The sequence below is a fragment of the Hylobates moloch genome, unplaced genomic scaffold, assembly GCF_009828535.3.
Source record: "Hylobates moloch isolate HMO894 unplaced genomic scaffold, HMol_V3 SCAFFOLD_3, whole genome shotgun sequence".
Lineage (NCBI taxonomy): Eukaryota > Metazoa > Chordata > Mammalia > Primates > Hylobatidae > Hylobates > Hylobates moloch.
In genome coordinates this window covers 68,740,425-68,753,300 of record NW_026652278.1, presented here as the reverse complement: position 1 = coordinate 68,753,300, position 12,876 = coordinate 68,740,425, and the positions used below count along the sequence as shown (strand labels likewise).

The 12,876-nt window shown below is 37.6% G+C and overlaps 1 protein-coding gene across 4 annotated transcripts in view; it reads right to left on the bottom strand.

Moving 5' to 3' along the window:
• The window catches only part of ADK (adenosine kinase), a 584,474-nt gene that overhangs the window by 528,392 nt on the left and 43,206 nt on the right, over positions 1 to 12,876 (bottom strand). For all 4 annotated transcript variants that reach the window (XM_032140553.2, XM_058436404.1, XM_032140580.2 and 1 more), the window contains exon 2: positions 5,620 to 5,694. In XM_032140553.2, coding sequence (XP_031996444.1) covers positions 5,620 to 5,694 — 75 coding nt within the window. The remainder of the gene's footprint in view (positions 1 to 5,619; positions 5,695 to 12,876) is intronic.

Genomic DNA, 12,876 nt, shown 5'->3' with positions numbered 1-12,876 from the left:
TACACATCATGATTTTTTTAAAATAGTGATCATGAATTAGTTGACTTCCTGAACAAAATATCTCACACTACACAAACAAAAGAGATCTAATTTTAAACCCGTGAATTCATGTCCAACTGATTTTATTTTCTATTACAGCCTTTGATGTATAACTGACATACAATAAACTGTAGACATTTAAAGTATACAATTTGATACATTATATACCCATATAAGCATCACACTACCAGTTTTCCCCTAACATAACCTTTATAGGGTTAAGAAAGTTATCTACATAGTTACCTAGGTTGCTTTTTTTTTTTTAATCAGGAATAGATATTAGATTTTGTCAAAAGGTTTTTGTCTATTGAGATAATTATACGGAGTTTTCTTAGACTGTTAGGTTAGTTTCTTACTATAGTGAGTTACTCTAATTATATTTCTTCTTTTTTTTTTTTTTTTGAGACAGACTCTCAGGCTGTCACCCTGGCTGGAGTGCAGTGGTGCAATCTCAGCTCACTGCAACCTCCGCCTCCCAGGTTCACCCAATTCTCCTGCCTCAGCCTCCCGAGTGTCTGGGATTACAGGCACACGCCACCATGCCCAGCTAATTTTTGTATTTTTAATAGAGATGGAATTTCGCCCTATTGGCCAGGCTGGTCTCAAACTCCTGACCTCAAGTGATCCATCCACCTCAGCCTCCCAAAGTGCTGGGATTACAGGCGTGAGCCACCACGCCCAGCCTTCTAATTACATTTCAAATGTTAACCTGCTCTACATTCCTGGTACACTACTTAATTCTGCAATAAATGATATAGAGAGTGATAATGTGGATAAGTCATTTTCAACTTTCATTATGAATTTGTATTCAAAGTTGGGAAAACAATTATAAATAGATAACAGAATGAAAACATCAACCTTAAAAACACAATTAATAGAAGTAAGGAGATAGAAAGATGGAAGAAGTAGCAGAGGAAAGAATAGGGGCACCTATCTCGTTCTCCATAATGAGAAGTCAACGGATTCCACTGAAATTTGGGTTTTTTTGTTTTGGTTTGGTTTGGCTTGGTTTAATTTTTTTTTTTTTTTTTTTTTTTTTGAGACAGAGTCTCAACTCTGTCACCCAGGCTGGAGTGCAATGGTGCAATTTCAGCTCACTGCAACCTCTGCCTCCCGGGTTCAAGCAATTCTCCTGCCTCAGCCACCCGAGTAGCTGGGACTATGGGTGCGTGCCATCACAGCTGGCTAATTTTTGGTATTTTTAGTAGACACAGGGTTTTGCCATGTTGGCAAGGCTTGAACTCCTGACCTCAAGTGATTCACTCGCCTCAGCCTCCGAAAGTGCTGGAATTACAGGTGTGAGCCACCACACCCAGCCTGAAATTTGACAGAACAAGAAATTTTAAGAAATGTAAGTATAGTATATTATTTAAAAGTACAAGGTAACCAAAAGAACTAAAATCATGAACGTAACTGTATACAGTAGTATTTTCTGACTGGGAAAGTGTGTTTTAAAGTTTCTATCTGAATGTCTTAGGATAAAACACATCTCCCAGTTTATCCTAGACCCTCAGCACATTTCCTATTATATTACCATAAGTCAAATTTACACATTTATAAATTCTTGTCTTACCCTTTGATATTTGAGTTTAGCCAAATATACTTATAGGGGTAATCCCCAGGATATAAAAAAAAGTTTCAAAAAATTATTGTCCCCCATAATCACTTACATTTCTATATAGTATCAATGAACAATAAGAAAATGAAAGAAAACAATCCCAATTTACAATGGCATCAAAAATAATAAAATTAAATTTAACCAAAGAAGTATAAGACTTATGCACTGAAAACCTACTAAACACTGCTAAAATTATTTTTAAAAGACCTAAGGCTAGGCGCAGTGGCTTATGCTTATAATCCCATAACTTTGGGAGGCCAAGACGGGCGGATCACAAGGTCAGGAGTTTGAGACAAGCCTGATCAACATGGTGAAACCCCATCTCTACTAAAAATACAAAAATTAGCCAGGCATGATGGCACATGCCTGTAATCCCAGCTACTCAGGAGGCTGAGGCAGTAGAATCGCTTCAACCCGGGAAACGGAGATTGCAGTGAGCTGAGATCATGCCACTGCACTCCAGCCTGGACAACAGAGCAAGATTCTGTCTCCAAAAAAAAAAAAAAAAAGACCTAAATAAATGGAAAGACATTCTGTCTTCATAACTTGGAAGACTTAATCATGTATTTATCTATACATTCAATGTAATTCCAATCAAAATTCCAACTGCCTTTTTTACAGAAATGAAAAAGCTATCCCCAAAAATTCATATGGAATTGTGAGGGATCTCAAATTAAAAAATAATAATAATAATCTTGAAAAACAAAGTTGGAGGACTTAACTTCCTGACTTCAAAATTTACTACAAAGCTACAGTAATCAAAACAGTGTCATACAGGCCAGGTATAGTGGCTAACGCCTATAATCCTAGCACTTTGGGAGGCCAAGGTGGGAAGACAACTTGGGCCTAGGATCAAGCCAGGCTTGAGTTTGAGACCAGCCTGGGCAACATAAGGAGACCCCGTTTATACAAAAAAATTTTTTAAATAGCTAGGGATGGTGGTACACACATATAGTCTCAGTTACTTGGGAGGCTGAAATAGAAGAATGACTTGATGACTTGAACCCAGGAGTTCAAGGTTTCAGTGAGCTATGATTGCACCACTGCACCCCAGCCTGGGTGACAGAGCAAGACCCTGTCTCCAAAAAAAAAAAAAAAAAAAAAAAAAAAAAAAAAAAACACAAAAACACCAATGTCATACTGGCATAAGGACAGACATATGTATCAATGGAATAGAATGGAGTCCAGAAATTTACCCATTTATCTATGGTCACCTGATTTTGTCAAGAGTATAGATCATTCAATGGGGAAAAGAATAGTCTCTTCAACAAATGATGTTGAGACAACTGGATTTCCACAAGCAAAAGAATAAAGTTGAACCCTTATTTCATACCTTATACAAAAATTAACTCAAAACTGATCAAATGCCTAAATCTAAGACCTTAAACTACAAAACTCTTAGACGAAAACACAGGCACAAATCTTTGTGATCCTGGATTTAACAACAGATTCTTACATATGACAGCAAAAGCATAAGCAACAAAAGGAAAATAAATTGGACATCATCAAAATTTAAAACTTTTGTGCATCAAAGGACACTATCAAAAAATTAAAGTAAATCCCCAGAATGGGAGAAAATGTTTGCAAATCATATGCTAGCTGATAAGAGACTAGTATCCAGAATATAAAAAGAACTTTTACAACTTAACAAAAAGACAACAACCCAATTAAAAAATGGGCAAAGAGCTTTAACATTTTCCCAAAGATATACAAATACCCAATAAACATATGAAAAGATGCTAACATCAAAAGTTTTCATTAGAAAAATGCAAATCAAAATCACAATGAGACATCATTTCACACCCACTCATATGGCTATAATTTAAAAAATAAAAAATAAGCTTTGGCAAAGATATAGAGAAACTGGAACCTTTACACACTGCTGGTAGGAATGCAAAACAGTGCAGCTGCTTTGGAAAACAGTTTGGTGGTTTCTCTAGAAGTTAAACACAGAATTACCATGTGACCCAGCAGTTCCACTCCTATGTGTATACCCAAGAGAAATGAAAACACATTCCCACACAAAAGCTTCTACATGAATGTTCATAAGAAGCATTGTTCCTAATAGACAAAAAATAAAAACAATGTAAGTGTCCATCAACCAATGAATGGATAAACAAAATGTGGTCTATCCACACAATGGAATAGTCTACTATTACAAGGAATGAAGGGCCGGGCGCGGTGGCTCACGCTTGTAATCCCAGCACTTTGGGAGGCCGAGGCGGGCGGATCACGAGGTCAAAAGATCGAGACCACGGTGAAACCCCGTCTCTACTAAAAATACAAAAAATTAGCCGGGCGTGGTGGCGGGCGCCTGTAGTCCCAGCTACTCGGAGAGGCTGAGGCAGGAGAATGGCGTGAACCCAGGAGGCGGAGCTTGCAGTGAGCCGAGATTGCGCCACTGCACTCCAGCCTGGGCGACAGAGCAAGACTCCGTCTCAAAAAAAAAAAGGAATGAAGGACTGATACATGCTACAACATGGATGAACCTTGAAAGCATTACATAAGTAAAATAAGCCCAAACACAAAAGGTCATATATATAAACACAAAAGATCACATATTATATGATTCCACTTATATAAAATGCTCAGAATAGACAAATTCATAGAAAAACTAAGTATACTAGTAGTTCCCAGGAGTCTGGGCTAGAGGAGGGAATAGTGAATGACTACTTAATGGGTATGGGATTTCATTTTGGGGTGATGAAAATGTCCTGAATTAGACAGTGGTGATGGTTGTACAACTTTGTGAATATACTGGCAGTCACTGAATTGTATACTTTATAATGGTTAAAATGATCAATTTTATGCGGTATAAATTTTACTTCAATTTTTTAAAAAGTAATTATTCTTGGGTACAGAAATCGGGGTGTGTGAGGAGAGGGGGGATCTTGCTTTCTCATCATTAATCTTTTTTACTACTTAAATTTGCCATATAGTAGTCCCCCCGTTACCTGAGGTAGATGCATTGTAAGACGCCCAGTGGGTATCTGAAACCATGGATAGTACTGAACCATATATATATAGATAGATATATACATATATATAGATAGATAGATATATACATATATAGAGATCTATATATACATATATATAGATATATATACATATACATAGATAGATATACATATATATAGATATACATATATATAGATATATACACACACACACACAAACACCCACTGTTTTTCCCACACATACATACCTACACATCACACTATGATAAAGTTCCATTTATAACTTAGGCACAATAAAAGATTAACAACAACTAACTAAAAATAGAACAATTATTAAAATATACTGTAATAAAAGTTACGTGGACGTGGTGTGTGTCTCTCTCTCAGAATGTCTTATTACACTGTCCTATGGGTAACTGAGACCTCAGAAACTGAAAACGAGGACACAAGAGGGGACTATTGTACCAAATGGCCTCAAATACTTAGGTAAATAAACAAACTGATTTCTCAGCTAAGTTGAAACATTGGAAGTTACTAATAAAGCGGAAACAGCAGAGCTTCATGGCCTCTGAATTATATCCTGCATATTCTCTTGTCTTCTCTAATCATCTTTCTTCTCCCATTATAGCTTCTGAGAGGAAACCAGATTGGGCACATTCAGGGTAGAATGTCTGTAGATTATGATACCATTATAGATGTAGTTCACTGACAGCAGTTTAAAATTTGGGGAATTAAATAATTAGGTAAATTATATAAACTTTTCTCCTTCCAAATAATAAGCAAAAAAGTTTTAAGTAAAAATAGCAATATATATAAGTTTTCCCAAGGAAAATTGTACTCAGTTATTCAATAGTTAATGATAGCACACTTGCTATCACCAGACTTAAATTTCCTGAGTTTTCCTTTCATTGAAGACGTCGGGTGGTAAATTCACTTCTAAAGTTTTCATCCATTCTTCTTCAAATGTAAGTTCCACATAGTGCATATGAAGAGTTTAATACTTACTTATCAAGGAAATCTTTGTCCACTACAGCAGAGATGTCAAGCAGAGGATTTCCCATTCCAAAGAGAATATTTTCTCTAAAAAAACACAAAATACAAGTTAGAAATACTTCTAAAAGTAAGTTGATATGTAAAGATATGTAAAAGGTACACAAAATAAAAATAACTATCTTCGTTTCAACCTGATAATAAACCTAACATACCAGTTTATTAAACATTTGATTTGCCTATTATATGTAGGACATTTTAGAGGTAGCATAAAGATATTTAGAAAAAAAGATGATTATCAGAGAAAGATGCAAATCAAAACTACAATGAGACACCATCTCACACCAATCAGAATAACTATTGTTTTTTTTTTTTTGACACGGAGTTTCGCTCTTGTCGCCCAGGCCGGAGTGCAATGGCACGATCTCAGCTCACTGCAACCTCCACCTCCCAGGTTCAAGTGATTCTCCTGCCTCAGCCTCCTGAGTAGCTGGGATTAAAGGTGCCTGCCACCATGCCTGGCTAATTTTTGTATTTTTAGTAGAGATGGGGTTTCACCATGTTGGCCAGGCTGGTCTTGAACTCCAGACCTCAGCTGATCCACCTGCCTTAGCCTCCCAAAATGTTGGGATTACAGGTGTGAGCCACCATGCCCAGCCCAGAATAACTATTACTAACGAGTCAAAAAAAAAAACAAACAGATGTTGTCGAGGTTGCAAAGAAAAGGTAATATTTATAAACTGTTGATGGGAATGCAAATTAGGTTAGCCCCTGTGAAAAGAAGTTTAAAGATCTCTCAAAAACTTAAAATACAATTACCATCCGACCCAGCATTCTCATTACAGGTATATACCCAAAGAAAAATGAATCATTCTAGGCCGAGCATGGTGGTTCAGGCCTGTAATCCCAGCACTTTGGGAGGCCGAGGTGGGTGGATCATGAGGTCAGGAAATCAAGACCATCGTGGCCAACATGGTGAAACCCCATCTCTACAAAAAATACAAAAATTAGCCAGGCATGGTGGCACGCACCTGTAGTCCCAGCTACTCAGGAGGCTGATGCAGGAGAATTGCTTGAACCCGGGAGGTAGAGGTTGCAGTGAGTCGAGATCGTGCCACTGCGCTCCAGCCTGGGCAACAGAGCGAGACTCTGTCTAAAAAATAAAAATAAAAAAATAAAAGAATCATTCTGCCAAAAAGGGATATGTTTATTACAGCACTCTTCACAATAGCAAAGACATGGAATCAACCTAAGTGCCCATCAATGGTAGAATGGATAAAGAAAATTCAATACATATACACCATGGAATACTATGTAGACATAAAAAAAAGAACGAAATCATGTCCTTTACAGCAATATGGATGCAGCTGAATTATCCTAAGTGAATTAACATAGAAACAGAAAACCAAATATCACATGTTTTCACTTATAAGTGGAAGCTAAACACTGGGTACACAGAGACACAAAGATGTCAGGACAATAGACACTGGAGATTCCAAAATCAGGGAGGGAGAGAGGAAAGCAAGAGCTCAAAAACTACCTATTGGTTACTATGTTCACTACTTAGACGATGGGGATCATTACAAACCCAAACTTCAGTAACAAACCTGCACATGTACTGCCCTGAATGTTATTAGGGAGCCCATGGCACATCCTGGAAGAGTCTAAGAAAGAGCCCTATCTACCCTTGACAAAAAATGACTGTGGTAGGGTCTTTACAATGGATATCAGAAGTGATATAATTCTCTTATTATGTATCCAAAAAATTTAAATATATGCTAACTTTTTATAGAATGATTTGTAACTTTTACAAATTTAAATGCACATCTTTTCATCTAAAAATGTCTAGCTAAAACTTTTATTCATGTCTTATGCTTCCTATACTTCTTATATTCATGTCTTCTCATACATATACTTGTATGTTATATATACAAGGATTCATTTCAGATACCTATAACATGAAATAAAGCAAAACAAAAACAAATCAACAAGAAACGATATAATTTTAAATTATATTTAACGACTTGGAGGAAGTCTGTTTTCCATAAGAGATCACAGTAAGGTTCCAATCCAAATAAAAGAAAGAACTCCACCACAAGTGATGCCTTAAACAGAAGCTCATCTAGCAGCAAGAAATGGGCCAGTGAACACTGTTGGATCAGTCTCAATAGGAGACATTCATCTAGTTTATCCAACAAGATTTGTCTCTGTGTAATTTTTTATTGGTCTCCAGTTTACTGATGATCCCCCTCCCTTTCACTTGCCTCCAGACCAGTTACCATTCTCACCATTTGGCGACTATCAGTAATATCAATGAACTAGCATGCCAAGATTTTTGTAAGAGAATGAGGTATAGCCTATAATTATAATCTGTAATGATTTTTAGAAGATAAAATTAGTCTCTTATTAACACCATAGATTGAGCAACTATGGCTGAACATGCAATAAAGAGACATTTGTCCCTTTTCTATTTAAAGAAAACTGAGTGGAGGAGGGAAAGATAATACACTTACTTATTCACACTTAAATTGTATTTGTGATCAAAGCAAATCTAATAAAAAGAAAGTACTTTAAGTTCTTAGAAGGTGAAGGATCAATAGACAAATACAGTAAAATCTAACCATGATTTCACTGGGACTACTCTGCCTGATTTATATATTCTTATTCAAACAATAAAAACTCCTAGAACTTGTTATTTAAAAAAAAAAAACAAACAAAAAACAAGGATGAGCAGTGTTATTGGGCTACTTGGCTTTTTATTTTCATTCACCCTTTTAATCAACCTTTGTAAGCATCCAGTTCAATGTATACAGTCATATAACCACAAAACTATGGAACATTTCCATCACAATAACAACAAAAAAGTGTCCTCCTGCCCCCCACATCAATCCCTCTACCCTCAATTGGTCCCCTCTCAGTTTTAAGGAATATAATTGTTACACCTCTTTTTAAGAAGTCAAACCTTTGAACATCTACCGCACTCCTAAAAGAGTTTATTATACTCCGTTTAAAAACTCAGTAAAGATAGTCTTACGGAGCGCCCAATAATTGATTCTAACAATAAAGTACAATTCAAGAGTCAAATAATTCACTTCTGAGTCTCAGTTCTTTTTTTTTTTTTTTTTTTTTTAGACAGAGTCTCGCTCCGTCGCCCAGGCTGGAGTGCAATGGCATGATCTCTGCTCACTGTAACTTCTGCCTCACGGGCTCAAGCAATTCCTTCCTCAGCCTGCCGAGTAGTTGGAATTATAGGTGCCCACCACCACGCCTGGCTAATTTTTATATTTGTAGTAGAAAGGGGGTTTCACCATGTTTGCCAGGCTGGTTTCGAACTCCTGGCTTCAAATGATCCACCTGCTTCGGGCCTCCCAAAGTGCTGGGATTACAGGCGTGAGCTACCACGCCCAGCCCAAGTCTCAGTTCTTGAGGTAGCTTGCTGAGAGACTTAAGCAAGCCATCTACCATCTCTGGGCCTAAATGTTAATAATGTTTGACTTGTTTCCAAATAATATTACAATTCAGTTAAGGCCATTTGAAGTCATTCTTATAATAAACTGGAATTGTGTGTCTGTCATCTTTTCCTTGCTATCCTCCCTCTTTTACTCCAAATTTCCTCACTCAAGAGTGGAATTTGGGTGGATTTGATCCCTGGGGCAAACCAAAACCTAAGCCAATCAGCACAATATATTTCTCTAGCCTTAGTAATCAGTTCAGAGACTGGCATGTAACCTAAGCCAGGAAAATCAGAATGAATCCAAGATTTTTTTCTATGATGCTCAGATACAGAACATATTTTTCCCTAATAGACATAAATGAAGAAGGTGCTAGAAGCCTTAAAAACCTAATGGTCTCAAGGTGGCTGCCTTGGGATAAATTTAACACCACAGAAAGCAGAGTGCGAAAACTGAAAGAAACCAGGCCATTAATGAAGTTGTTGGACCACCAATTAAGCTTTACCTGAAACCTATACTCCATCTGAACTTTTCTGTTCTTTGTTTTGTTTTGCTTTTTTAAGTTCAGGGGTACAAGTGCAGGTCTGTTACATAGGTAAACTTGTGTCATGGGAGTTTGTTGTACAGGTTATTTCATCACCCAGGTATCTGGACTTTTCAATTACACATGTCGGTAGTTTTGTTTATTTCAATTTGAGGCTGGTTTTTAGTTACTTACAACTGAAATTATAGGGACAGACATAAATTGTCATTAATTCATTTTGAGAATCTGTTTAATATGTAATGCATTTTTATTATAAAACTGTAATATAGACAAGATTATTAGTGCTCTTTTTTTTTTTTTTTTTTTTGAAACAGAGTCTCGCTCTGTCACCAGGCTGGAATGCAGTAGCGCAATCTCGGTTCACTGCAACCTCCGCCTCCCAGGTTCAAGCAATTCTCCTGCCTCAGCCTCCCAAGTAACTGGGATTACAGGCACGCACGACTATGCCCAGCTAATTTCTGTATTTTTAGTAGAGATGGGGTTTTACCATGTTGGCCAGGATGGTCTCCATCTCTTGACCTCATGATCTGCCCTCCTTGGCCTCCCAAAGTGCTGGGATTACAGGCGTGACCCACCACACCCAGCCTAATCTTAACACTACAGTTTCCTAAGGGGAACGTATGCAACATAGACCCTCATAAGTGATGCTATTAGGCTGCAATTGTCCAAAGCCTGCATGAAACTGGTTGCAAAAGTTGTGGCTAGTACAGCAGTGAGGAGAAAGGAATTTAAATTAGCACAGGCTGGACTTGGTGGCTCACACCTGTAATCCCAGCACTTTGGGAGGCTGAGGCAGGTAGATTGTTTGAGTCCAGGAGTTCAAGGCCACCCAGGGCAACATGCCAAAACCCCATCTCTGCAAAAAATTGGCTGGGCACAGTGGCTCACACCTGTAATCTCAGCACTTTGGGAGGCTGAGGCGGGCGCACTGCCTCTGCACAGGAGTTCAAGACCAGCCTGGGCAACATGGCGAGACTCCATCTCTATAAAAAATACAAAAATTAGCCGGGTGTGGTGGCATGTGCCTATAGCCCCAGCTACTAGGGAGGCTGAGGTGGAAGAATCCTTGAACCCAGGAGGTTGAGGTTACAGTGAGCCATGAGTATGCTACTACCTCAAAAAAGAAAAGAAAAGAAAAGAAAAGAAAAGAAAAGAAAAGAAAAGAAAAGAAAAGAAAGAACGAAAGAAAAAGAAAAATATAAAAAATTGAGCCAGCCATGGTGGTGCACACCCATAATCCCAGCTACCAGGGAGGCTGAGGTGGGAGGATCGCTTAAGCCTGGAAGGTCGAGGTTGCAGTAAGCTGTGATCGCACCACTGCACTCCAGCCCTGGGTGACAGAGTAAGACCCTGTCTTAAAAATAAATTAATTAAATAAAGTAGCACATAAAAGATATCTTGAAATAGTAAGTTAAGTAAAAAAGATACAATTATTTTCAAAAGCAAATAAAACTTTGCTCATGTCATGTTTCTCTCTCCTTCACTGCACATAACTGAGATTATAATGGCTAGTTTCTTAAATACAAACACATATAAACTAGTGTCCAGGCCAGTAAATACTATGACCTTCTTAAATGATGAACATACTATATGAATAAGCATTTATTTTTATCTTGTTCTACTAGAATGTGAACAAGATGAGGTTTAGTCTACAGCCAAAAACTATGACTAACCCGTACTGGGATTACTTTTTGTTCCAAATGTTAGCAATATCTTTTTCTTGGAATGGATGCTAGGATGAGAGATTCTGAACAATCTTTTTTTTTGGCCGGGAGAGGGGGAGGTCAGTAATTTTATAAATGTCTCATAACTTAGGCTTGCAGCCAACATAAACCTACATTATAATTATTATTTTGTTGGACATCCAACAAATTTTATACTGACATATATTTTAGAGTAAGAGTTCCTGAGAAAATTTTTTCTTAGCTATTGACATATTAATGTTTGAATGTTGATTAGCCATCTCACTAACAGAAACGTTTAATTATGATGCCAGAATAAACACTAACAATGACTGCCTTTAACTGTTACACTAGTCATCTTCTCTTTAAATCCAGAAACCTCAGCTTTATATATGACTCTTCTCTCTATGTCAACTAGCCTCGTCTTACTAGTAAGGACATCATCTTGGTTTTATCAAACGCTTCCTGTACCTGGATCTCCCACAATATACCCACTAGCACTAGGCCCTCTACAGACATTGCCTGAATTTCTACATTGTTAGCAATTGTTTTAGCCACAATAAATCCTGCACAATATCACCAAAATCATATTATTTTAAACAATTCTAGCCATAATATTTTTCTACTTAAACTCTACCTAGCTTCTGATTATTAATAGGATAAAATCCAAAAGCATAACTTAAAGGACACTGAATCTACTCAAACGTACCATATTTCATCATATCTAAGATGCCATTATTCATAAAATAATACCAATTTCCAATGGTGATGCAAAACACAATCAGTTGTAAGATGTACGCCAATTTCAGAGTTGTTAAAATGGGAAGAAATGTGCACATTAAGATCATCAAAATTCAGTAATTCTTTAGCCTTACCTCTCACCATTCTAATATATACAAACTATTTTAATCATAATGCCTTACTGTTCTTTGAGTAAGACTCCGCCTGTAAAGTCCTTCTCCTGCTTCCTCTGCCTGGCAAACTCCCATTCAACTTTTTAAAATTCCCTATATGCTACCTGTCTTGGGAAATTTTTCCTGATCGACTCCTACCCAAGGGCTTCCACATAAGATATACAAGCTGCCCCCAACACCACTCAAGAGTGCTGTTAACAATGTAAAAAATGGCTCCTGGTACTGTATATCAAGGCACTGCATCCCTCCCTCCCAAAGATTTATTCATTCCCTCCTGCTCAGTTCTAAAAGTCCTTTGATGAACTTTTTAGTTGATTTTAGGGGTTGCTTTGAACTTTATCTCAATCAACTGACCTTAATCACCTAGACAACACAGCGTAAAGATTTTTTTGAAATCTCATTTACATTTGTATTCCCAACGGCTAGCATATGATAATTCCATGGGTTTTGAGTGATTCTGTGATTATAGGTTCTGATCTTTTGTTTCTTTCTTTTTTTGAGACAGGCTCCTGTTCTGTTGCCCAGGCTGGAGGGCAGTGGTGCAATCACAGCTCACTGCAGGCTCAACCTCCCAAGCTCTCCCACCTCAGCCTCCCAAGAAGTTGGGACTATAGCCACCATACCCAGTTAATTTTTTTCTTTTTAGTAGACACTGGGTCTCCCTCTGTTGCCCAGGCTCA